At 40.2% G+C, this 27,465-nt stretch overlaps 1 protein-coding gene across 2 annotated transcripts in view; it reads left to right on the forward strand.

Moving 5' to 3' along the window:
- Positions 1–27,465, forward strand: part of FER (FER tyrosine kinase) — a 388,439-nt gene that overhangs the window by 58,531 nt on the left and 302,443 nt on the right. For both annotated transcript variants that reach the window (XM_029910950.1, XM_029910951.1), the window contains 5 exons: positions 1,840–2,023; positions 7,261–7,398; positions 8,276–8,395; positions 18,970–19,092; positions 23,018–23,207. In XM_029910950.1, coding sequence (XP_029766810.1) covers positions 1,840–2,023; positions 7,261–7,398; positions 8,276–8,395; positions 18,970–19,092; positions 23,018–23,207 — 755 coding nt within the window. The remainder of the gene's footprint in view (positions 1–1,839; positions 2,024–7,260; positions 7,399–8,275; positions 8,396–18,969; positions 19,093–23,017; positions 23,208–27,465) is intronic.

Here is a 27,465-nt window from a genome sequence, read left to right on the forward strand (position 1 = left end):
GCAAGGGCCAGTGGACAGAACCCCAGACCAGCAGCGAGCTGAGCCCGCTGCCGGCCTGGGGTTCCAGCCGCCGGTACACTCAGCCCGTTGCCAGTCTGGGGTTCCATTCGCCGGCCACTGTAAATGTAAAATGTATTACTAGCACGCAAAACCTTAAATTACCGCAAATAAATGAAGACTTGGCACACCACTTCTGAAAGGTTGCTGACCCCTGGTCTATGCTGTGGAGGCTTTACTGGTATAGGTAGGCTGCCATAGCTATGCTGGCATAATCCCATAGTGCAGATGCAGCCTATACTGACTGAAGATATTTTTCCATTGGTTTTGGAACACTGCCTCCCTGCGTAATGACACCTACATTGACAGATGAATTCTTTCATCGATAAACCTGCTTTTACACTGGGGGTTAGGTCAGAATAGATATGAAGCTCAGAGATATGGGATTTTTAATACCCCTGACTGACATAGCTATGCCGACCTAACTTAAGCGTAGAGGCGCTAGTTCTTCTTTGGGCAAACACAGCATCTAACGATTGTGACCCTGAGAAAAGTACTACAGAGATATTCAGTTAAGAATGTGGACTCTGCAGAGGAGGAGTTCTATGTAAATGTAACTCGAACAATTTAATTTTTGGAGAGTTTAGCAATTCATTCAATCCTGATGTGGAAGGTGAAGTAGTTAGCATAGGTGCCTAAGATAAAGAGTTGATTAGTGAGAGTGTGGAGATGTACATGATTTCTGTTTGGTACACAGAATGCGAAGGGTTCATCTAGATCACTTTATAGCCTGAGAAATCTGTTCCTTCTACATGGGGAAAAATAGGTAAGTAATTGGAAAATTTGTTTTATTACCTGAAAACAAATTATCTTTTAAAACAATTGTGCACAATTACTGTCTTTGCGAAGCTGGGAAATGTGGTTCCACAGTCTGAATTTTTCTGATTGGAGGCAAAGGGTTTTATTGATAGCTTTAGTACAAGCTTTGTTTACCCATAAGATAGTGATTTTTTTTTAAATGCATTATAATGGTCATGACCATTGAACTTTAAGTGGCAAAATAATTTTCAGAAACCTGTTTAAAAATATTACAATCTCAAACCGCTAGAAATGCAAATGTTGTTTTGTGTTTTTTAAAGTATTTTGATTTATGCAACCGTAGTAGTTGTTGCCTCTTAGAGAGAGATTAATTATCATTTACTTCAGTATTGATCGTATGCTTGCTTTTGTACAAGACACTACTGTTATCAAGAGTGTGTCACAAATATCATAACACTTGCTGCCTTGGAGAGGTTATATTCTAAGGCTCTGATCCTGTAATAAGCTCTGTATGGGTGAAGCTCTCTGCCTCCATAGAGGTTATTGCAGCATCTTGGCCTGAAAGAAAGACACACAAGACAAAACACGGGAGATGCACAGGAAAGTGCCCACTATAGTTAGTTAAAAGGGTCTTTAGGGGAGATTTGAATAAAGAATTCAGATCTGTAAATCAGAGTCTTTGGTTAGATAATTTTCAGTTGGATTTTTCTAGTGTAGAGGAGAGTTAATCTCCAGTTTCAAAAGAAGATAATGTGGAGAAAAAGCGTTTTGAGAGTCATTGGGAGTTTTTGCCATCCGTAAGAAGAGCAGAATTTGGCCCAATGCAAGAATTAAAAGAATTCTCAGGGTTAGTCTTTTTTTTAAACTATCTGCCTAAAGTTTTAGAAGTGCAAAAAGGGGTGAATTTGTCATGGATCTAAAATGCAATTGTGAATACTTCATTTCTGGTATAATTAACAAACAGTGATGTAATAGTGTGCTGTTAAATCATCGTATGAATGTTCCCTTTTTCTTTTCCTTCAGGAAAGGAGACTGAAAAAGCCAAAGATCGTTATGATAAAGCCACTATGAAACTTCACATGCTGCATAATCAGTATGTGTTGGCACTGAAGGGAGCACAGTTACATCAGCACCAGTACTATGACACTACACTTCCTCTGTTACTTGATTCGTTACAGAAGATGCAAGAAGAAATGGTTAAAGCACTGTAAGATAATCTTTTCCTTTTGCTTTTGATTTGTAATATGATGTCAATTTTATTTAATATTCCATTTAATTTTTATTTTAGTACTATTGGAAAATAATAAACCAATGTTATTTATTGGCATAAAATGGAATGGCCAAAAAAAGTCAGTGTTTGTTCTGGTGTCAGTTTTCTATAGAAAGTCCATTCAAATAAATGGGACTTCATGTTTTTCAGGCTTAAGGGAATATGTGGACATGTCAAAGACAGGGTATTCTCCCTATAAACTTCTAAAATTATTAGTTGGTTTTTTTGAGTAAATCCTCAATCTTCATTTTTAAAACTTTGAAATGAATCATTTAATTTAAACTCATATTTGCTAAACCTGCAGATGACCCTAATTTTGTCATGTGATTTCTCCCTTTTCATCTCAATCACAGACAGCAGTGTCAATCGCTGAGCACAGTGATTTGATGTTTATGTACTGTTTCTGTCCACTTCATCGCTGCCTAGATTTCCTTCTGTCTCATCTGGGATTACATGAAATAGGAGTGGTTCTTTAATGCACTCAGTTTATATCTATTCAAATGAGCAATAGAAAGGCAAAATATACCCCAGATGTATGGCCTCACTCATTTCAGCTTATGTGGGACAGTCTTGCTCAACCTGCATGGACTCTGAGCAGTGAGAAAGTGACATGTCTGGCTCCCTAGGCACTTCCACTCTGGTTTTCAGAAAGAGGCTTGACCTGCCGGACACCAGATTCTGATGAGTCTTTTCTCTAGCCTTTATACCTCCTGGCAGGGCCGGCTCTACTGTTTTTGCCGCCCCAAGCAGCGCGCCGAATTGCCACCGCGGACGGCGGAGGCAGTCCGTGTGTGCCGTTAGGGCAGCACGCACGTTTCCACGGCAGTGGCAATTCGGCGGCAGCTTCTGTTTTCTTCCGGCTGAAGACAGAAGCTGCCGCCGAATTGCCGCCGCCGCGGAAATGCCCGTGCTACCCTAAGGGCACACGGACTGCCCCCGCCGTCCGCGGCGGCAATTCGGCGCTCTGCTTGGGGGCAAAAACAGACGGACTGCCGCCCCTTGCAGATTGCCGCCTCAAGCACCTGCTTGGAAGGCTGGTGCCTGCCTCCTGGTATGCCCCCGGTTCCTGGGATGCAATAGACTTGGTCTGGACACACTGATTAGTGTAACAAGCAGTACATAAATTCATTTAAATATAAAATTCCCCCCAAAACCTTTTCCCATTGACTTCTTTGATCCTGGCCCGGCAGCCATTCTCACTAGTGCTTATAGTGTGTTTTGGTTTTAGTTTTAGTTTTGTTTGTTTTTTGTTTTTGTCAACTGGTGGGGTGGGTCACAAGGACAAGTTGGAGGAATTTGGGGTTAGGGTTAGCGAGGAGAGCAGCTACTAGAATAGCAAAAGAAGGAAGAAGGCTCCTGAAAAAAGTACATATTCTCAAGGACCATGGAGAGAACACTGTGGGATCCTTTAAGATCAGAACTTGTCAGGAATTAAACTGCTTGTACGAAACAACTTGTTCCTTGATCTTCTTGTTTCCTTTTCCTTGCTAATGTCTGAGTAGAAAGAGAGGAATAGGTGAGGGCAAATTGCTGCTTCCTTAACTTGGTACAATAGAATTCTGTGATCTCTGTAGGAAAGGAGGCAGGGAAAAAGTCCAATTCTTGTCAATGGTACCAGCCCGGGGCCATTTGGGGGTGTCTACAATGCAGTTAGACATCAGTGGCTGGCCCATGCCAGCTTACTTGGGCTCATGGGGTGTAAGCTAAGGGGCTATTTAATTGTGGTGTAGACACAGGCTAAGGCTGGAGCCCAGGCTCTAGGACCCTGCAAGGTAGGAGGGTCCCAGGGCTCAGGCTGCAGCCCAGGCTCAGAAGTCTACATTGCAATTAAATAGCCCTGCAGCCTGAGCCCTGAGCGCTGTGAGCGTAAGTCAGCTGACATGGGCAAGCTGCTGGTGTCTAATTGCAGTGTAGGCATACCCGCTCCTTTCTCTCCTTGGGTCTTGAGAGAAGGTTAGCCATCTGACCCAAATTAGCCTGCTACTTTTTGAGTTGTACTTCTCCATCAGCTGCTGGGAGTTTCTTCCACCTGGCTGCCCAGGATTGATCTACAGAGACCATGGAGAAATTGTTTTCTTAGTTATCCTAGTGTCTCAGATGGCTTCTGTTGTGACTCTGTCATCGGTTTTTGCACTCAATCAGCTAATGGAGGCAAGTGCTGAGAAACAACACATATCATGTACATTTCAAGTTTTAAAAAAATCCCAGATTGGGGTTCTTATTTTAGAGACCTGATAATTAAAAAAATTCAGTAGTGGGTAAAATACGTTCATACCCCAATTGAGATACTACTTGGAAAAGTTAATCTAAAAATGACACTGCAGGGTTTCATGTTGATTCTATCAGTAACTTCATATCAAATGTGGGATTTTCAGAAGCTCTGAGTATTGGCCTACCTCTGCTCCCATTGAGAGTAAGACCAACACTGAGTGCTTTTGAAAATCCCTCCCAAAGTGTGCATAATTTACATGTACACAAGTTGGATTTTCTAATTGCCAGCCCTGCTGACACAATCTCTAGAGTTTTTGAGAATCAGGCCAAGTTCTTAACTTAATCATCACCAGTAATAGAGTGGTTGGTCCACCTTAGGCCCTTAGTTATACCAGTGTGTAGTCCCAGTAGCATCAGTGGAGGTCCATAGCTGTAAATGATTGTAATTTAATATTGTTGTTTGCAGTGTTGTTTTAGTTGGGTTGGTCCTATGATATTAGGGAGACAAGATGGGTGAGGTAATATCTTTTATTGGACCAACTTGATTTGGTGGAAAAGAAGCTTTCAAGACCTGAAGAAGAGGTCTGTGTAAGCTTGAAAGCTTTGTGTCTCTCCCCAACAGAAGTTGGACCGATAAAAGATATTACCTCACCCACTTTATCTCTGTAATTTTAATAAATAGTTCTGTTGATGCACAAGTTGGAATAGAATCCAGCATTTTCTCTCTTATCTGCAGGACCAACAGGAGTATAAAGCAGTAAAAATTTAGTTTTGTCACTAAAGTAGACATGGATATCTGAATGCACACAGGATCAGATCTCGTAAGTAAAAAGGTGCCATTTATAAATAATCACCTTTTTAGTAGAATACTCCTTGTAAAGTGGCGTTCCACTGGAACACTGCTACTATTTTGATAACATTGTGTCTAAGGTAGAACCAAAGCTGATGTTTCAGGGCATTTCAGGCTAGGATCTGGGTGGCTTTAGTATGGGGGAGGTGAGACACCTTCATGAGGTATGGTTGACAAATCCTGGTTTTATGGACTGGTGGCCCTATAGGGAATTGGTAAGATGTAGTATAGCTTCAACTTGATGATAGAATGGAAGAAAATGCCTAGAACTGAAGGGAAGAAAATCTTTATCACAGAAACTATTATAGAAAATAGGCAATTAACCCATTCTACAAATGTCATTTTTTAAGACGTGTATAAATATTTGCTTTCCTGAATGCCCACTTCTTTTTACATTAATCTCAAATAAATCATGTACCTTGTATTTTTAATTTTTTTAATATCTTCCAATATTAGATTGAATTTTAATTTTTTTCTTGCCTCCACTGTTTACTCAAATAGTGAGGAAATCCAGGCAAGCAACATTTTTGAGGTTCATTAAGCATCTACTTGAAAAATTATCACAAGGAAAATAGATTAATGATCCTTCTGTGCACTCCACTCTGGTTGGTCAGTAGTGATCAGTATTTAAATTTTTTGTTGTCTTCCTTCTGAACACAGTGTGATAGCTGAAGTTAATATTGAAAGTGTAAAAAGGTAAAATAGAAAATGGCTGTGGAATGCCAAAAATTAAATATTCCTGCTGTTGGGTTTTCTGGTTTGGTAGATATAAGAACAGCCATACTGGGTCAGACCAAAGGTCCATCTAGCCCAGTATCCAGTTTTCCGACAGTGGCCAATGCCAGGTGCCCCATGGGAATGAATAGAACAGCTAATCATCAAGAGATCCATTCCCTGTCACTCATTCCCAGCTTCTGGCCATTGATGGACCTATCCTCCATGAACTTATCTAGTGCTTTTTTGAACCCTGTTATAGTCTTGGCCTTCATAACATCCTCTGGCAAAGATTTCCACAGCTTGACTGTGCGCTGTGTGAAGATATACTTCCTTTTGTTTGTTTTAAACCTGCTATCTATTAATTTCATTTGGTGACCCCCTAGTTCTTGTGTTATGAGAAGAAGTAAATAACACTTCCTTATGTACTGTTGTATATATGTTGAAATGTGACATGAGCATGCGTGTGTTTTTTCTGGTGATCTAGTAATAAAATAAAACATACAATATTTTGTTATCTTAGATTAAACTAGCTCATTCTTTATTAAACCAATGAGGCAGTGTTGCAGCTCTACATTTTGATGATAAAATGATCAGTGGGGGGTTCAGATGAAGTACAGCTGCAGTTGTTCCTTGGTAATGATATATGGTGTCATGAGTAACCAATAGTGCTGCTTGTGTTAGTGGTTCCTTAATTTGTCTGTTATGTGTTTGGAGGCACTAGGGTGGTGGAAGGGAATATGCTCCCAGAGCCCTCCCTCTCACCGAATGCCTTTGATGGAGGGGCCATAATTTGGTCCTTTATTTCTTCCAATAATGTACAATCCGATTCCTCTCTCTCTCTCTCTCTTTCTCTCTCTCTCTCTGTAGCCAGCTGGAACAGCCATTTATAGGAACAACTAACTGCAAGGCACTCAACTCTGTTTGTTATCATAGTTTAATTTTACATCAGTTACTACAGAGATGTAACTTAAAAATGCAGTAGCAGAACAGAATAAGAATATTAAAAACATGCTGAATTTTTAAATATTAGTAAAATTGTTGTATGAAGAATGAAAACTAGGAACAAGAACAAAAAAGTTTACCCCTTTTTTTGAATTCAGGGTTAAAATTCTTAAAACTAAGTTCTTTAGTATATTAAAGAGTGCCAAGTATTATGAAGGTTTACACTAAAGGTTTAGAAAAAATAAGAAAATATCTGAATTTGTGTTTTTAGTTTGTAAATATATATTTCAAAAAATCTTAATTCATAAAAACATGCTATGTTATACATTATATATGCTTTTGGAATTATTTTGGAGGAGTTCTATGGCCTGTGTTATGCACGGGGTTAGACTATATGATCATAATGGTCCCTTCGGGCCTTTGAATCTATGAATTATGGTATTTTTTCCCCCAGAAAAGGAATCCTTGATGAATACAGTCAGATCACCAGTCTTGTAACAGAAGAGATAGTGAATGTCCATAAAGAGATCCAGACTTCTGTTGAACAGATAGACCCTAACTCAGAGTACAATAGCTTCATAGAAGCTCAGAGGTATAAACTTTCCATTCTAATCCTTTTATTCATTTTTACCTCTCAAGAAGAAACCATATTCTGTGTTAAGCGTTAATACTGAAAAATGGTATATGCTTAGTTTGTTTTCAGTTGGGTTCATTTAAATTGCTACTTGACTGTAATGCTTTATCCTTATTTGTAAGATTGTCTGACCTGTCTATTTCCATGTATGTAAACTGTCCAAGGACTTAGTTAAATGATAAAGAAGTCTTAAATGCAGCAATAAGTTTTTTAAAAAAGAAAATATTAAACTCTGATAATTACTGATAAAAATATGTAAGCAGACACAATTGTGGGAGCTAGAAATTCTGAGTAACAGCTATGTGATACACAACATTAGCTATGTGCTACATTATTTCAAGCAAAGTTTGTCTTAAGAATAAGTTTTATTTGTTCTTTATGGATCTGACCTTGCACATTTGTTACTCGGGTAAGTAGTCCCAGTGAGTTCTTGGAATTATGTGCATGCATTTTTATTTTATCTCAGTTACTAATATGTAGATTAATATTCATATTATTAGTTAGTCCTAAACTTGCAACTGGATCAGTTATTGTGTACCCATACACCCATATGGAATTCCATTAAAACCCTTAGTTATGTAATGATCTTAATCCAAGGAAAAGTCTTCTATTTTATTTTCTAGTGTGTTTTTTAAAACCACTCTTATTTTGAAGGAAAGCAAGCATGTTTCCAATCTTCGATCTTTTGTTTTCAGTATGATTGAAATATGCTTTTTATTGATATGATCATTTTGGAAAGGAACAAATATTTAGCTTCTGAGCTACACTTAGTGTGTGTGTGTGTGTGTACGTATATTGTGTAATATAAATCTTAAGTTATTTGTATACTTAACAGGTCACCAGAGAATATAGAACAAGAAATAGTGTTTGATACATCTTTACTGGAAGAAAATGAAAATCTTCAAGCTAATGAGATCATGTGGAATAACTTAACAGCAGAAAGCTTGCAAGGAATGTAAGTATGTCTCTCAAAATGTGGCATCCTTTTTGACTGTATAATAAGATTCCAGAAATGACACTCTGTGTCACTATGAAGCCTAGAATGTCCGTTGAGTCATTGTGAAATGATGGAAACAGCTACAAGCATGACTGAGAGTGTTTTGTTCAAAATATCACCAGATTGCACCATCACTGGGTTTCACAGTCTGTTACTGTCAAGTTTTTAACTTCTTAACTATTTTGACTTTATGAATTACACCTGTGTGGTATACAGCTACAATAAGGCATGTATCTATGCTATCCCAAGAGTCCTAAACCATTGTAATATCAGAGGTAACTCAACCAATTACTCTACAGGTAATTTGCATACGACAGTTTCATTGGTTGTATGACGGAGAATGGATTACTTGGCTCAGCTGCCACACTGGAGCAGCTCATATAATTCTCCCAGCACAATAAGACCTACACACAACACCATTATTTATACACATTAACCCCAAACACACACAGCCCATCACTGCAGCGCACACACTCATTTGCCACCCTTATAAATGAACACAAATTTCCCAGGATATTTCCTCCAGACACAAAATCAACACAAGCAGCACACACGATAACCCATAACATCGCTGTGAAGCCTAGAATGTCTGTTGAGTTAGTGTGAAGCGATGGAGACAGCTACAAGCGTGACTTGAGAGCTCTTTTAATTTGGATTATAATCAGGTTCAATCTTCATCTAGAAGGTACTAAGGTGATAAGTAATAGCCAGCATGGATTTGTCAAGAACAAATCATGACAAACCAACCTACCAGCTTTCTTTGACAGAGTAACAAGCCTTGTGGATAAGGGGGAAGCGGCAGGTGTGCCATAGCTTGACTTTAGTAAGGCTTTTGATACTGTTTTGCGTGACCTCATAAACAAACTAGGAAATACAACCTAGATGGAGCTACTATATGGTGGATGCATAGTGGTTGGAAAACCATTGCCAGAGAGTAGTCATCAATGGTTCACAGTCAAGCTGGAAGGGCATATCAAGTGGGGTCCTGCAGGGATCAGTCCTGGGTCTGGTTCTGTTCAATATCTTCATCGATGATTTAGATAACGGTATAGAGTGTATACGCTTATAATGTCTGTGGATGATACCAAGCTGGGAGGGGTTGCAAGTGCTTTGGAGGACAGAATTAAAATTCAAAATGATCTGGACAGACTGGAGAAATGGTCTCAAGTAAATAGGATGAAATGCAAAGTACTCCACTTATGAAGGAACAATCAGTTTCACACATGCAAAATGGGAAATGAATACTTAGGAAGAAGTCCTGCGAAAAGGGATCTGAGGTCAGAGTGAATCACAAGCTTAAATATGAGTCAACAGTGTAAAACTGTTGCAAAAAAAGCGATCATCATTCTGGGATGTATTAGCAGGAGTGTTGTAAGCAAGACACGAGAAGCAATTCTTCTGCTCTACTCCGCCCTGGTATTGTGTCCAGTTCTGGGTGCCACATTTCAGGAAAGTTGTGGACAAATTGGAGAAAGTCCAAAGAAGAGCAACAAAAATTATTAAAGGTCTAGAAAACATGACCTTTGAGGGAAGATTAAAAAAAAATTGGGTTTGTTTAGTCTGGAGAAGAGAAGAGTGAGGGGGAACATAACAGTTTTCAAGTACATAAAAGGTTGTTATAAGGAGGAGGGAGAAAAAAAATTCTCTTTAACCTCTGAGACTAGGAGAAAAAGCAATGGGCTTATATTGCAGCAGGGGTGATTTAGGTTGGATATTAAGAAAAACTTCCTAATTGTCAGGATAGTTAAGCACTGGAATAAATTGTGTATGGAGGTTGTGGAATCTCTGTATGATCCGCTCTTAAAACACTCCAATGTTGAATACCTATCAGGGATGGCAGATAATACTTAGTCCTTCCTTGAGTGCAAGGGACTGGACTAGAAGACCTCTCGAGGTCCCTTCCAGTCCTACACTTCTATGATTCTGTGATCACTGAGATTTGTGGTCTGTTACCAACTAGGTTTTAAGTTCTCAGCTGTTTTTAGATTTTTTTACACGTATTACTTTATGAATTACAGCCATCTCACAGCATAGGCTTTCAGCTATTACAGTGGTCCCCAATGCGGTGCCCGTCGGGGCATCTATGTGCACCGCTGGACAAGCAGCTGCTGAAATGCCGCCGAGAAGCGGCAACGTCATGAAGCGATGCCGCCGAAATGTCGCTGATTTTCGGCGGCATTTCGGCGGCGACGCCTCTTGATGACGCTGCTTCTCAGCGGCATTTCAGTGGCTGCTTGTCCGGTGGCCACGTTCCTCGGCGGCTAGTCGTCCAGCGCCCGCCACTCGGAAAGGTTGGGGACCACTGAGTTATTAGTTACTGTGTGTGTTTGAGTTCATGCACCCAGCTCATCCCACAGTGCACATAATCAGTTTATCAAATTTAAAAAGATACAAGTTCAGAAATTATGTTTTCAGGTTATTTCAAATGATTATCCACTGGTTGGTTTGTTGCTCCTTGTACAAAATAAATATTTGGAAACTAGTATTAAATTAACACTTCACCTTCAGTACCTTGATGACAGAATGAATCAGATCACTTCCTGGACTTTTGGTCATTGCTTCAGTAACTACCAATAGTTATTCTGCTTCTAAATAAACTTTATGGTAACTATAATTTTCAGATGATTAAAAAAAAAAAGACAGGAATTGAAAGGATTTGATCAAGGAGAAAAATCCAGTTCCTATGTGTAAATGTTGTGAGGTTTTTGTTTTTCTGTCTTCACCATTTTGCTTAGACCTCAAAGCTTCCCTCTAGTAGTTAGAAAGAGTTAATATATGACATAAAATATATGTAATAAATCGTTTGAGATTTGCTAACAGGGAATGGCACACATGATAAATAATATAGGCAGCATGTCTTCATCTTCCAGTTTCTAGACACTTGTGTTTACATAGCTGTTGTTTTCTGCATGGTCGTGCAATGCACCAACTTCTTTAAATTAGTGGGTGAGAGAGGTTAAAATATGGTTAACTATTTTTTGTTAGTTGCCAGTTTTGATTTTCTTAGTAGTTAGCTTTTTGCCACCTTTATTACACAAAGAAAGGGGAAGGGGTTTTTAGAGGTTAAAAAAAGACACTTGCCTCCCCAAAGAGCTAACAATCTTACTTGGACAGTTATAAAACTTGAAGGTGACAGAGAAAAAGTATAGGAAAAGGAAGGATGAGGATTAAAACAAATAAAACTTCTGTGGAGTAATATTTACAGTATATAGTAACCCAGAGATCACATTTTAATGTTTTTAGATAGAGATTGAGTTAATAAGAGATAAGAGATGTAAATACCATAGTAAGGGGGAAAGGAATGGGAAGCAGGATGAAAGATTGATTTTGAAGAGGGCTTTTGAAGCAAGAGATTGAGGATGTTTGCAGTACAGAAAGGAGGGCTATCATAGGAGTAGGCAGGAAGGCAAGAGTGGTCTTGTTGGAGATAGGAGTTTTGGGACTATTTTTCTGTCCTCTGTTATGTTTTTACAGTATAAATGACTTAAAACCTAATTGTTTTTGTAAAAAATATTTCTTCATTAAGTGTTCCAAAATAGGACCGAGAGGTTAGAATCACAGGTCCTGCTGCTAATAGAACATGTTGGATTATGAATACTTTGGTGGGAAGTGATTAGAAGTTTGCTCCAAGACTTGTTTGCCTGAAATATTGATAAGATCTACTAGCATTATTTACTAGCCTGGGATTATATACAGTCTCTCATAAATTTATTGCAAAAGTACTCTTAGGTAAAGGGCTCTGGAACCAAGAACATCTAGAACCTTCTTTTACATTAAGAAGGATTAAGTATAAATGATATTGTTACACGAGAGATGGATATTTGTGAGGAGCATTGTTCCATTAGTAGAAGGTATGTACTAGATAACCTAGTACTGTAGGTCTTTTCCACTGGTTTTTCTAATTCTGTATAACTGATTGTTACCAGAACACAATTCACTCATATGAATAATATTAATTCTTTCCTGCCCTTTGGAAACTAAATGAAAATTTCTTTGTCCACTGCATCAAATATGCCTATATAGAAAGAAAATAAATAGGGCTGTCGATTAATCGCAGTTAACTCATGCGATTAACTCAAAAAAATTCATAGCGATTAATCGTATTTTTAATCACACTGTTAAACAATAGAATACCAATTGAAATTTATTAAATATTTTTGGATGTTTTTCTACATTTTCAAATATATTGATTTCAATTACAACACAGTACGCTGCTCACTTTATATTATTTTTTATTACAAATATTTGTACAGTAAAAATAATAAACAAAATAGTGTTTTTCAATTCACCTCAGACAAGTACTGTAGTGCAATCTCTTTATCATGAAAGTGTAACTTATAAATGTAGATTTTTTTTGTTATATAACTGAACTCAAAAACAAAACAGTGTAAAACTTTAGAGCCTACAAGTCCACTTAGTCCTATTTCTCGTTCAGCCAATTGTTAAGACAGACAAGTTTGTTTACATTTACAGGAGATAATGCTGCCCACTTCTTATTTACAATGTCATCTGAAAGTGAGAACAGGCGTTCGCATGGCACTGTTGTAGCCAGCATCACAAGGTATCTATGTGCCAGATATGCTAAACATTCGTATACCCCTTCATGCTTCGGCCACCATTCCAGAGGACATGCTTCCATGTTGATGACGCTCGTTAAAAAAATAATGCATTGATAAAATTTGTGATTGAACTCCTTGGGGGAGAATTATATGTCTCTGGCTCTGTTTTACCTGCATTCTGCCATATATTTCATGTTATAGTAGTCTCGGATGATGACTCAGCACATGTTCATTTTAAGAACACTTTCAATGCAGATTTGACAAAATGCAAGAAGGTACCAATGTGAGATTTCTAAAGATAGCTACAGCACTGGACCCAAGGTTTAAGAATCTGAAGTGCCTTCCAAAATCTGAGCAGGATGAGGTGTGGAGCATGCTTTCAGAAGTCTTAAAAGAGCAACATTCCAATGTGGAAACTACAGAACCCGAACCACCAAAAAAGAAAATCAACCTTCTGCGTGTGGCATTTGACTCAGATGATGAAAATGAACATGTGTCGGTCCCCACTGCTTTGGATCGTTATTGAGCAGAACCCGTCATCAGCATGGACATATCCTCTGGAATGGTGGTTGAAGCATGAAGGGACATATGAATCTTTAGCACATTTGGAATGTAACCATCTTGCGACGCCAGCTAAAACATTGCCATGAGAACGCCTGTTCTCACTTTCAGGTGACATGGTAAACAAGAAGCTGGCAGCATTAACTCCTGCAAATGTAAACAAACTTGTTTGTCTTAGTGATTGGCTGCTTTCACAGATATTTCCTTCCATGTCCCTATGCTTCGAAAAGTACTAACATCTATTTGGTAAGCCACCACATTTGCCCTCGGACATCTCCATAGGAATACTCTCAATGAAATCATTGTGGGCACGGATGTGCCTCAGCCTAGCCACCTCCTCCTGTAGCTCTCCAACCTGCTTCCCGAGAGATTCCACCAGCAGACACCTTTCACACTAGATGATCCCCCGAGCCTGGCTTTCTGAGAGTGGGAAATGCAGGCCATAGTCTCTGCAAATCTACACCAAGAAGCATTCATGGTCAGGTTATAAACTTTTTGGGTTGGGGACTGTTCAGCAAGACTCCAAGCACGCTTATGGGCATAACACATAGAGTAATCTACTCTTCTTTTGATGTGTGTGTGTGATTGTTGCTGATGGTAATGGGAAATATGCACACCCTATATTGAGGGAATAGACTGCTTAAGTGAAAAGTCAGTGCTTTTTGCAATTTAAATTTACAATTTATTATGCATGAGTCCCTGATAAAAGCAGAGCTGGTTGTGTTCTTATATATGTCCTAATTGTAGTGAATTTAATAATTAAACAAAATATTAAACAATAATTAAACAAACAGTAATTAAACAAAATATTTAATAAATAGAAGAAAACAAATACAGAATAGCATGTGATGTAATTCTTTTAAATATCACTGTTGTTTGCCACCTTTCCCCAAAAAGTATCTGTTGGCTAGATTGTGACATTTAGCCTCAGTCCCCAGTATGAGCTCATATGAAGCTGCACTGTCTCAGGGAAGCTGTGGGGAGTTCTTCTTTCTCTTGGTGTCCAGATGAAGAGTGTGTTCTCTATCATCCTGAAGAATGGTGCAGTGTACTCCCATAGTTTGATTGTGGAAAGGATCAAAGCTATGCTACTACCTTTCTTCTTGTCTCCTTTGGCGGTGCATGAAGAGAGTATTTTCTTTGCTCTCCAGAGAAGTTTTTCTCTAGAGGCCAGGGATTGCAACTGTCCTTTATTCTTGCACAGGATGTCCGAGGGGAAGGTTCTTTGTGTCCCTCATCCACTGTGCACCCACAGTGTGCTGATGGCAATGTGTCCCTTTATCAGGAAACGTACTATAAGTTAATCATCTATCCGAAGATTTGTATCTGTAATTAATTATTACTGTAATTATTCCCAACATAGTGATAATTTGTAGTAATTCAGACTGTCAGTTTCTGAACGAGGGTGTATGAAGAAATCAATATCCAGCTGTTATAGCTCTGGGTGAGCTTCTCCTGGTGGAGAAGGTTATTGATATTATTGTTTATGCAGGATACCACCAAATATTAATATAGCCATAATTCTTTTATTAAATTCAAAGGCCGAATGGTATTTATACAGTTGCTTCAAATGTGCCTTAGATGCATAAGCAGTCATCACGCCCTAATAAAATACAGTTATAAACAATGATCAGGTGCTTATCGCAGGACTAGGCTCTGGGATGCTCGAACCAACGATGGTTGTCTCCAGCTTGCACAGGCAGACACTAGTAATGAACCCCCTAAGAGCTCACCTTTTTATAGTCTTTAACAAACAAGTGATGTCAGAGCCAATTGTTCACTTTAGCTAAGAACCAGTTTTGAGCAGTTTGGAAATTACCCCTTTTCTGGCTTTGAGTAAACAAGATTTTATGAATTGGCCCTTTTCTTCAAGTTCAAATTGTTACGTTAAAGGTCACGATAAGTGTATTACATCACAAAACAATTTTTCTTTGTCAGAATCAGTTTTGATAATTCCAGGCTTCTCTTCTCTTACCAGCTACAATTTGAGCTCAGCACTTTTACCACTTATCTTTCTAGTTACATTTTTTATTTAAGCCTTCCCTTTGCTACTAACACCCCTTTAATTTACTTAAATTACAGAAAACATATTTTCCTACATTATATTATTGGGTTAAGTTTAATTAAACCATTATCCTCATTATAAAATACATTGTGTGGAAAATTGGATCAGTTTTATGTTTAAAAATAATGCAAAGCAAAGTAAATAATCCAATAAAGAATCATAGTATACACATAGTGGTCTCCGTGTCAGCATTTACCAGTTGTTCTGTTCTAAGTACAAACAGAAACGGTGGTATTTGCTGATAAGTGTTGGTGGTTTAATGGAAGCTACTGTATTAACATATGCAAACACAGAGGTTGTTTAAAATATAATACTGTGATTAAAATATTATATTTGGAAGATAGTGGGATGAATAAAATGAGCAAACAATATATGGCTGGTAGAGAATGTCTGTTGAGGTAGTAAAAAGGTGAGTGGGAATATGAATCAGTACCCAGATGAGTTAAACAAATCTTCCAAACAGCTATTTTATACAAATATGTATTCATATTTATTAATATTTGAGACTGTTAAATCAGTGATCAAGAAGAATTCCCAAGTAGCTCTTCCAGATCATTAAGATAATTTGTAAGCCCAGCATATGGAAGGTTTCATAATGTTTCGATATGTCCATGTTCAGTGTAAAGATGAATAATTTGGAAATTATTATGAAAGCTAACTATGATTAGAGTGACTGATGAGTTAGTAATAGTCTTATTTTGAACTACTTTTGTCCAGAAGACAGATGCGGGTCCATGGTGAAATATCCTGTGACAAATTGTAAACAGGGTGATGATACAAGATAGTCTGAGATACCAGCTCTAGCCAGTCCTAAATGATGTCCAAACTTCAGACGGTTATTTAGAACAAAAAGGAAGATTAAAACAACTAACTTATCTTCTCTTGCTCAAAGATAAGTCCAAACTTCCTCACAGAGTTCAGAGGTATTGGGAAGAGCTATATCAATTTCCTATTCCAACTTGGTCCTCTGATTTTAAATCAAATTTTTTAAATGAGACAGACAAGGTGGGTGAAGTAATACGTTTTATTGGGCCAACTTCGCTTGGTGAGAGAGACAAGCTATCAAGCCACACAAAACTTCAAGCCCTGAAGAAGAGCACTATGGCTCAAAAGCTTGTTTCTCTCACCAACAGGAGTTGGTCCAATAAAAGATATTATCCCACCTTGTTTATCTAATATCCTGGGACCAACATGGCTACCACAACACCGCATACACTTTTTAAAAATTGTAGAGCATATTAAAATGTTGATGCTGTGTGAAAGTAAGTATATACTGTAGAGACAAATGATAATATTAATTTGGATTTAAATTTCTATATGTTAATGGTTCATAATTAAATACAGTGCCTAATCTGTATAAAATTATTGTTAGGTCAATTAATTTTTGAAAGTTGTGAAAGAAATATTTACAGTCACATGTAGGGTCAGCAAATAAACATTCTTAATCAAGGTTTTAAAATGAAAGGATTTTTAATTAATATTAAATTTGAGATTAATATATAATGAGGAATCTGTACATGTAATTATATGTATTGATAATTGAAGTGTTGCAAGCTTAAATCTGGAATTGTAAAATAGACAATGAGTTTACGTAGGAGTTAAATCATTACTATATATCACAGGATCAGATGCAGATTAATCTAATTTTAGTGTATATGGAATACAATTCCCAGATAGCTAAAGCCTGCTTGATTTGACTCTTCTTTCAGTTGAAAAAGTGTGGGCAGTAGTAGACCATTAGGAGAAAAGCTCCAAAACAATAAATCCAATCCTTTTTGTTAACTGTGTTATGCCACTGTTGCCTGGAATATTTATATTAATGAATTAATAACTGGATGAATGCTGGGAAGGAATTGATTCTATTATATATTACTGTGTATGCTCTTGGCCTAGCAACTGCTTCAAGTTTAAAAAAAAATTAAAATGCCTAAGAAGCATTTTAAGTGCTACTGCATCAAAGAATGAAGCCTTTATCTGCTGAGTAAGTAGTGATCAATTACACACAAGTGGGACGCTCATCTGGATAGTCACCACACAGACATCTCCAGCACCAGACAAATACACCTCTTCAGCTTCCCTTTGTTTAGATCAGGGGTGGGCAAACTTTTTGGGCTGAGGGCCACATCTGGGTGGGGAAATTGTATGCAGGGCCGGGGCAGGGGGGTGGGGTGCAGGAGGGAGTGCGGAGTGTGGGAGGGGGTGCGGTGTGCAGGAAGGGACTCAGGGCAAGGGATTGGGGCAAAGGAGGGGTGCAGGGTGTATGAGGGGGCTCAGGGAAGGGGGTTGGGGTGCACAAGGGGTGCAGGGTGCAGCAGGGAGCTCAGGGCAGGGGGTTGGGGTGCAGGAGGAGTGCGGAGTGTACGAGGGGGTTCAGGGCAGGGAGTTGGGGTGTGAGGTGCAGGCAGGGGGCTTAGGGCAGGGAGTTGGAGGGCGGGGTGCAGGAGGGGTTCGAGCTCTGGCCCGGTGCCGCTTAGCTAAAGTGGCTCCGGGGTGGCAGTAGCGCGCACCGGGGCCAGGGCACGCTCCCTGCATGCCTGCCCTGGCCCTGGCCCCGTGCCGCTCCAGGAAGCCTCCAGGTACCTCCTCTGAAGCTCCCATTGGCCGCGGTTCCCCATTCCTGGCCAATGGGAGTTGCGGGGTGGGGGGGTGCCTGGAGGCAAGGGCAATGCACGTGGAGCCCTCTGCCCCCCCCCCCACCTGAGGGCCGCTTCTGAGAGTGGCGTGGGGCTGCGACGCCACGGGGGGCAATCCCGCGGGCCAGATCGAAAGCCCCGAGGGGCCGGATCCAGCCTGCGGGCTGTAGTTTGCCCATCCCCGGTTTAGACTAACTATTTATAACTTTTGTTATTTTTTCTTATGAATATGCATTAGTTTCTGTTTCATATCAGTTCTCCACCCCTGTCGGTACAAGTTTTGTGCTAACTCAAACCAATTTTTTCTAGCTTTATGGATGCTTTATCTTTTTGTTTTTCTCACAAATGTGATTACTCTTCATTTTCATGGGCGGTTCTACTTAAGCTTTAAGCTGTTAAAAATTATCCAAACAGATTCTTAAAAATCACAGCAGACTTTTATCAGGCTTAAAATATGCCTTCACTCCCAACAGTGTGCACCCACATCTAGAGTGTCCCCATATAATAAGGTACATTCACAAAATAAGCAATTTAATAAACATATTACCAAGAAAGGGAAACTGGCAAAATAGAAACTAATTTAAGGATTGCTGCTTCTATTTTCAGCTCTTCTTTTTAGATATACAGAGAAACATAAACATGTGCACAAACAGTTTAAATTGTATGTATGTAGTACATGCATATTTTTGATTTGTACATTGACCTGTATTCTAGGTTGAAAACAGTAGTAGAAGAATTGATTCAGACACAGCAGACGCTTTTGAACAAAGAGGAGCTTTTGTTGGAACTAGAAAAGAAAATAGAAGAATCTTCTAAGACCTGTGAAAAAAAATCAGAGTAAGTGTGGCAGAGATATTGGAAGGTGAAAATTTTAAAGGAAAAAGTTGTTTATATTGTAATACGCAGTTCTTCTTTGAGTGATTTGCATATGTCTGTTCCACTTCAGCTTTGTATGTTCCCAGTGCCCCAGAGCTGGGGATTTTTCCCTGTCGTGGTATCCATCAGGGTGGCGCATTTGCCTTCAGCACACTCATGCTATGGATTGATGATATAAAGGGCGCAGCTGTCATGACCCGCCCTCTCTCCCCCCATTCCTTCTGTCAGCTGTGATCTGTAGATGGAGCATGTCAACTTGTTTATCCAAGTTTTTCCTCACTATCATTGGTTTTCTGTCTATTTGTATATAGTTAAATAGTGTGTAGGTGTGTGGGGGCATTCTTGTTGTTTAGTGGCACTCATTATTGTACTTAGTCTAGGTTTTCTTTCTTTGTTTTCTTGGTTTTCTGACAGAGACATTCTTAGTGCAAATGTTTATGCTCAGTACTGGGGGATGCCTCGATCCCCAGGCTTTAAGTCTTGTGCCGATTGCAAGAAATCTCTGCTGGTGAGTGATCCTTGCTCCAACTGTCCGGGTGAGGTCCACATTCAAGACTGTGACCAGATCTATAGAGATTTCAAGCGTTGTATAAAAAACAGGGATGTGAGATTGAACCACATTCTTATGGAGGCTGTCTTGCATCCACCTTCAGAGCCTTTGTGCTTGGTGCGGTGCTGAGTGCTTCCATTTCAGCAAGGAGTGTCCCTCCAGACATTGCTGTTTCCACCCCAGAGAAGATTGTTGGAAGGAAAGCACCAATCCTCTTCTCTGGTACTGAGGAGAAAGCACAAGAGATCTGGTGAGCACTGTTCCTCTGAGATGGGTAGATGCAGTCCTGAGAGGAGATTGTCTCTGGAGAGCTAGTATCTGGGCGCGTCCCAAACCCACAGCATATTTTAGAGACAACCATAAAACACAATTCTCATAACTTCATATACATTCATGATATACATATTTCGATAGAACAGTGACTTTCAGCAGATCATAACCTTTTCCCTGATACCTCACATGGCCTGTTTATTATGCAATATCTCAATTATATATAAATGAGGAATATGACAGGATGCTCCCACAAGGTATAGTGTGTCACAATCTACACTCATGGGGCCATGTTTGAAGCTGATGGCCACCACTTCTTTGTTACATCTGTCTGTAAAGGTAGCCTTTTTGGTGGCCATTACCTCTGTTATATACAGTTATATACCGTGGTTGCTGATCCTCCATGCATTTTTTTTCTTTTTTTTTTTAAGGATATATCCTCATCCAAATTTCCTCACTAAAGTTGTTTCCCCAGTCAAGCCTATATACTTATCACCCTTTCCCCCTGCCCTGCAAGCCACATTATCATAATGATGAAGAGGCTTCATATCTTGGGTGTCAGAATGGCTCTGGCATTTTACTTGGACAGAACTAGTTCTTTTAGAAGATCTACCCAGCTGTTCATTTCAGTTCTGGACAGAACGAGGGAGTTCTCAGGATATGTCTACACAGCAACTAGACATGCGCTGCTGGCCTATGCCAGCTGATTTGCGCTTGCAGGGCTCGGGCTGCGGGGTTGTTTCACTGCTGTGTAAACTTCTGGGCTCAGGCTGGAGCCCTGCAAGGTGGGAGTGTCCTAGACTGTGGATCCACCAGGTCTCATTGTGCAGATATGGGTGTGAAGAAGGAGTTTCCAGAGTTACACTACTCAAACGTAATCTGTGTTTTGAACTGTCTCCATATTTGGACCTAGGTTGGATATGTTCTTTACTCAAGGCATCTTATTCCAAATACTGAATGTAGAAGTCGTTTGAATATTATGCTGAATATTAATAGCCTCTAATATTAAACAATGCCACAAATAAAGCAAATCAAGCATTATAAAAAAATCACAGTTTTTGTGTGTTACGCTGAATGGAGTCATCAGCTTACATTACAGTGATTACCGGATTGCAGTGGATGAGAAGCTGGATATGAGTCAGCAGTGTGCCCTTGTTGCCAAGAAGGCTAACGGCATATTGGGCTGCATTAGTAGGAGCATTGCCAGCAGATCGAGGGAAGTGATTATTCCCCTCTATTCTGCACTGGTGAGGCCACATCTGGAATATTGCATCCAGTTTTGGGCCCCCCACTACAGAAAGGATGTGGACAAATTGGAGACAGTCCAGTGGAGGGCAACAAAAATGATGAAGGGGCTGGGGCACATGACTTACGAGGAGAGGCTGAGGGAACTGGGGTTATTTAGTCTGCAGAAGCGAAGAGTGGTGGGGTGGGGGGGGAGGATTTGATAGCAGCCTTCAACTACCTGAAAGGAGTTTCCAAAGGGGATGGAGCTAGGCTGTTCTCAGTGGTGGCAGGTGACAGAACAAGAAGCAATGGTCTTAAGTTGCAGTGGGGGAGGTCTAGCTTACATATTAGGAAACACTATTTCACTAGGAGGGTGTTGAAGCAGTGGAATGGGTTACCTAGGGAGGTGGTGGAATCTCCATCCTTAGAGGTTTTTAAGGCCCGGCTTGGCTGGGATGATTTAGTTGGTGTTGGTCCTGCTTTGAGCAGGGGATTGGACTAGATGACCTCTTGAGATCTCTTCCAACCCTAATCTTCTATGATTTATGATCAACCTTTTTCCAGATCGGATTATATAGCTTTTAGCCTCTATTTTGAAACGGAAGTTATAAGAACTGATTAATAGAATTGGGGTTGTACTTAGTTCCTTCCCCCCTCTCCCCGATTGTTTCCACCCTCAGTCAAGATTTAATTGACTCTATGACAGATACCATTACTTTCCAATAACAGTGAACTGGCACGTAATATCTTAAATAATATTATCTTAATGAATAAAACAATGAAAAAATAAGTTAGTATGAGCTCTGAGACGGCTGAAGCCAGTCATCTTCTTAATGCATTAGATACTTATTGAAAAAATATCAAAAGCTTTAGCCGTTTGCTTTTTCCGTTATTTTTCACTACGCTAATTAAATAATTTCCAGTTAGCTAAATTCCACTCAATTAGGTAATGAGATTCTTACACTTCTAGTGAACCTGGATGAATTCTTGTTACTATTTTTTATTTTAATCAGAGGCTCTTAACAGAATGTCTGAAGCATTCAAGCAGTGTTATTTTATCTACATGGCTTTAAATTCAGGGTATTCACCTCTTTACTTGTAATATGTGTTTTATTTTTATTATTTATTAATTACATACTAAATGCTGTAGAAACATAGATTAAAATTTCTATCCAAAGAGCTTACAATCTTAAAAAATACAAAACCAAAACAACCCTCCCTCAGGATTTTCCTTCTCCCATGTGCATACCTCTGTGTGTCACCCTAGCCCAGCTCTCACAAAATGAAGAAGTTTCAGAAAAAGGGATAATAAAATCTTTGGTACTAGCCTAAATTTAGAATGCACATTCTAGGATTTCCATAATTGAGTATACCTTTGTTTCTCTGTATCCTGCTCAAGACTAGAAATACTGAACTTGATTTGGTGAATTTTAAAGGGTGAAAAAAGACCAGGCATTTCCTTAATTCCATTTTACTAATGAAAAAGTTTAAAGAAAACTCTGTTTTTACTAATTGTGTAGTTCCTTTGAGAGAGAAGGTGCGGCAACAACATATAAGCTTGCTGCACTTTGTTTTTATTCTTCTTCCGGTTTTGAAAGCTTTGTGATATTTGACTTGTTCATACGAAGGACTTAGAGCAGTTAACATAAGAGATCTCTTCCTGTTTTTCAAAGAAGAGGTAACTTGGGTATCCTCCACTTGAGATAGGTGGGTGGGAAAGGTAGAAAAGGGAAACCAAATTACCAATGACAAAAATGTTTCCCCCAATATTGTTTTGATAAGAAAAACTCATTTTAAAATAATCAGTGTGTAATTTGTGCTTGTCCTTTTTCTCTTCAGCATTGTGCTTTTGCTGAGCCAGAAGCAAGCACTAGAAGAACTCAAGCAAACAGTTCAGCAATTAAGATGCACTGAGGCAAAATTTACAGCCCAGAAAGAACTTCTAGAACAAAAAGTTCAGGAGAATGATGGGAAAGAGCCACCTCCGGTAGTAAATTATGAAGAAGATGACAGATCAGTCACTTCTATGGTAAGTCCCGTGCTTATACCACTGAACCATGCAGCCACTCATGGTATTGAGTTGCTCATCTTTGGGGTCAGAAGCCTGACTGCTCAGCAGAGAATATCATATAGTTGCAGGCAGCCAACTGAGAGGGAGTCATAGTACCATCCAGAGGGACCAACCAGCTCTATTGATTGACTGGGTCTTTCTACATCTGTGAACTTTTCAGGGCATGGTGAAAACTACTGTTGTCTCATATTCACAGAATATATTCAGGGGAGAGGGTGGATTGCCTTTCCACTTACCAGCAGGTAGGGGACTGTAAATACAATTGCTCGTCCTATTGCAATTACTGCCTGTAAAATCATTCTGGAGCAGAAATGTAGCAGAATGTATCACTGTTTTAGGGAGTTCCTATTAGTTGGTAATGAAGAACTGCAAGCATCTGTACACCCATAATGTGATTTTCGTGAATAATGTAATAAATCATGCTCATTGTAAGTTGTCTTTTGTTGGACTGTTGGTCGAAATAATAGACTGTTCCAATAGTGTATTCTTGGGCATTGTTTGCTCCATAAGCTGGAAGAGGGTAATTACAGCAGTGAGACAAGCAGGAGTATTTACAGACCTCTATGCTGAAGAGATCCTGTTTATGTTGGGGAGGCAGGTACTCTTAGGCTTTCCTTGTCAGCTACCTGTAAAGTCAGGAAGATGTGATAAGCTAACTAACTGCTTCTAATGTGGGAGGAGAGAGATCTGCATGCCAAACCATGTAAGAAAATGGCAACAGGCCAGGATGTTTCTAGACTTCTTTGGCACAAGAGGGGTGTGTGTGTGTGTGTGTGTGTGTGTGAGAGAGGGAGAGAGAGAAAATACGGTTAAATGTTCTAGCTTCATTATGAAACCGATGAGTTGGCTTGGTATTTTGGAGTTTGTAGAAACCCTACACTCAGTGACCTTTGGAGAAACTTTACCATTTGGTTTATGTTCATGAAACCCAAGAGGATTTTAGACAGATGTACATAAAACTGTCTGCTCCAAATCTTAATGTTAAAATTAAAAACACTCATCAAAAATGATTGGTTTAGGTAAGATGTTCATTAAATTACAGCTTAGTTCTCAGTTTTTAGGCTTCCACACCATTTATATTATAACCTGCTGTGTTGGCAAAGCTGAAATTTCCTATTTTTTCTCAGGCTAATCAACAAAAATATTAGAAATCATAACTACATGATTTTTTTTTTTTTAAGTAAGTGTCCTGTGTTCCTTGTATATGGTGCAGGTCAGCTTTTGTGCTGCCACTTTCAAAATACTCTCTGTATCTCTCTCTCTTCGTGACAGAGTCCTGAGATCTGACATGTGGGTCAGCACTCTGATCAACATAGCCTCAATTATTCCCCCTGATAATGGGTACTTGAGTCATTAGCTAATCAGAAGGAGAGGTTGGGGAGCAAGAAACGAATTAGCCCTCAGCTCACCATCCTGATAAAAAGGCCTTAAGGAAGCGTTAGAGAGAGAGAGAGGAGGACAGGGCTAGCTGAGCCTGGAATGAAGGAGCTCCCTAGAGAGAGGGAGCCTGCCTTTCCTCCTAGGGCCCTAGCAGGCTGAAAGAAGTAGAGGTTAAAACTATGGTGTTGCACTGTACTACTGTTAGTGGACAGGTTTAGCATAAAATACAGCCTCCATGCAAGATGAAAGTGGGTCTGAGCAGTTTCTGGGGCATCAGAGGTGAGGGACAGAGCGTGACTCTGTCTCACACTCTAACTTTGTACACACTCGTATGAGCGCACACACTGCCCTTCACTTTTCTTGGCTGCACACACACCATTATAGCAATTTGAATATTAGCCACTAGCAAACAAAAATTAGTTAAAAATTGGGTTATGGCTTCGGACCTCACGGAAAGGTCTGAAATAAACCATCCAACTTTTTTTAAATGATCAGATGACATTTGTGTGTGTGTGTGTTTATATATCTAGAACCATTTGGACTGTTAGCTGGAACTTGGCATAATTGGAAGGTTTAGCGCTAGTCTACGCTAGAAGTGCTACGGTAGCTCAGCTGCACTGTTGAAGCACATCTGGTGAAGATGCTGTAAGCTAACTGGAGAGAGCTCTCCTGTTGCCATAATAACTCCATATCCATGAGAGGTGGTAGTTATATCAGCTGGAGAAACTCTCCCACTGACATAGCGCTGTCGACACAGGTGCTTAGGTTGGTGTAATTTATGTCGCTCAGGGCTGTGGATTATTCACATACCTGAGCAATATAAATTATACGAAAGTAAGTGGTAGTGTAGACAAGCCCTTAGTTTCTAGCCCCACTTCACACAATAAATGACTGCAGATATAAGGAAATAGAAATTACACTAGCTAATGTTTTTGAACAAAATTAATTTCAGTAAAATATCATCCAAAATAAAATTCTATTGTAAACACTATTAAGTTTGTGTTCATAGAATCATAGAATATCAAGGTTGGAAGGGACGTCAGGAGGTCATCTAGTCCAACCCTCTGCTCAAAGCAGGACCAATTCCGAACTAAATCATCCCAGCCAGGGCTTTGTCAAGCCTGACCTTAAAAACCTCTAAGGAAGGAGATTCCACCACCTCCCTAGGTAACCCATTCCAGTGCTTCACCACCCTCCTAGTGAAAAAGTTTTTCCTAATATCCAACCTAAATCTCCCCCACTGCAACTTGAGACCATTACTCCTTGCTCTGTCATCTGCCACTACTGAGAACAGTCTAGATCCATCCTCTTTGGAACCCCTTTCAGGTAGTTGAAAGCAGCTATCAAATCCCCCCTCATTCTTCTCTTCTGCAGACTAAACAATCCCAGTTCTTCTTCGAGTGATTGCTCATGTGTATTCCACAGTAGGTGTGCATGCTTGCCACGTGCACCAGTGCCGGAAGTTTTTCCCTTAGCTGTACCCGTAGTGGGGGAGCCCCGCTGCGACCCCTGGAGTGGCGCCTCTATATCGTGCCATAAAGGGGGCTGCGCGCTCCCCCTGCCTCGGTTCCTTCTTGCCGCCAGTGAAGGTAGTCGGAACTTGTGCTCCAGCATTGCTGTAGCTTCTATCCTTGGTAGTACGATCCTCGACTGTTACTAGTTTCTGCAGTTAGTAGCCTGGCCCGGGGCATGCCCCGAGCCCCAGGTTTCAAGTTGTGCAACTCCTGTCGCAATTCCATGCCCAGAAGCGATCCACACTCCGAGTGTCTTCGCTGTCTGGGTGAGGCTCACATAAGTGAGCGCTGTAAAATCTGTAAGTCCTTCAAGGCCTGGACTAAGCGCGAACGCGAGATCCGACTCCGGGCCCTGCTTATGGAGTCGTTATTGGCCCCGGCACCGGCGCGCTGGCCTGACCCGCCGCCGGGCACCGCGTCCTCTGTGCGGAGCGAAGCCCCATCCACCAGTCGGCACCGCTCCCCTGCCAAGAAGCCTGGGAGCCCAAAACTGGATGCAATATTCCAGATGTGGCCTCACCAGTACCGAATAGAGGGGAATAATCACTTCCCTCGATCTGTTGGCAATGCTGCTACTAATACAGCTCAATATGCCATTGGCCTTCTTGGCAACAAGGGCACACTGCTGACTCATATCCAGCTTCTCTTCCACTGTAATCCCCAGGTTCTTTTCTGCAGAACTGCTGCTTAGCCAGTCGGTCCCCAGCCTGTAGCGGTACATGGGATTCTTCCTTCCTAAGTGCAGGACTCTGCACTTGTCCTTGTTGAACCTCAACAGATTTCTTTTGGCCCAGTCCTCCAATTTGTCTAGGTCACTCTGGACCCTATCGCTACCCTCCAGCATATCTGTCTCTCCACCCAGCTTAGTGTCATCTGCGAACTTGCTGAGGGTGCAATTCATCCCATCATCCAGATCATTAATAAAGATGTTGAACAAAACCGACCCCAGGGCACTCCGCTTGATACCAGCTGCCAACTAGACATCGAGCTATTGATCACTACCCGTTGAGCCCGACAATCTAGCCAGCTTTCTATCCACCTTATAGTCCATTCATCCAGTCCATACTTCTTTAACTTGCTGGCAAGAATCCTGTGGGAGACCGTATCAAAAGCTTTGCTAAAGTCAAGATATATCACATCCACCGCTTTCCCCATATCCACAGAGCCAGTTATCTCATCATAGAAGGTAATCAGGTTGGTCAGGCATGACTTGCCCTTGGTGAATCAATGTTGACTGTTTCTGATCACCTTCCTGTCCTCCAAGTGCTTCAAAATGGATTCCTTGAGGACCTGCTCCATGATTTTGCCGGGGACTGAAGTGT

The sequence above is a fragment of the Terrapene carolina genome, unplaced genomic scaffold (assembly GCF_002925995.2).
Source record: "Terrapene carolina triunguis isolate 2854851 unplaced genomic scaffold, T_m_triunguis-2.0 Scaffold69, whole genome shotgun sequence".
Lineage (NCBI taxonomy): Eukaryota > Metazoa > Chordata > Testudines > Emydidae > Terrapene > Terrapene triunguis.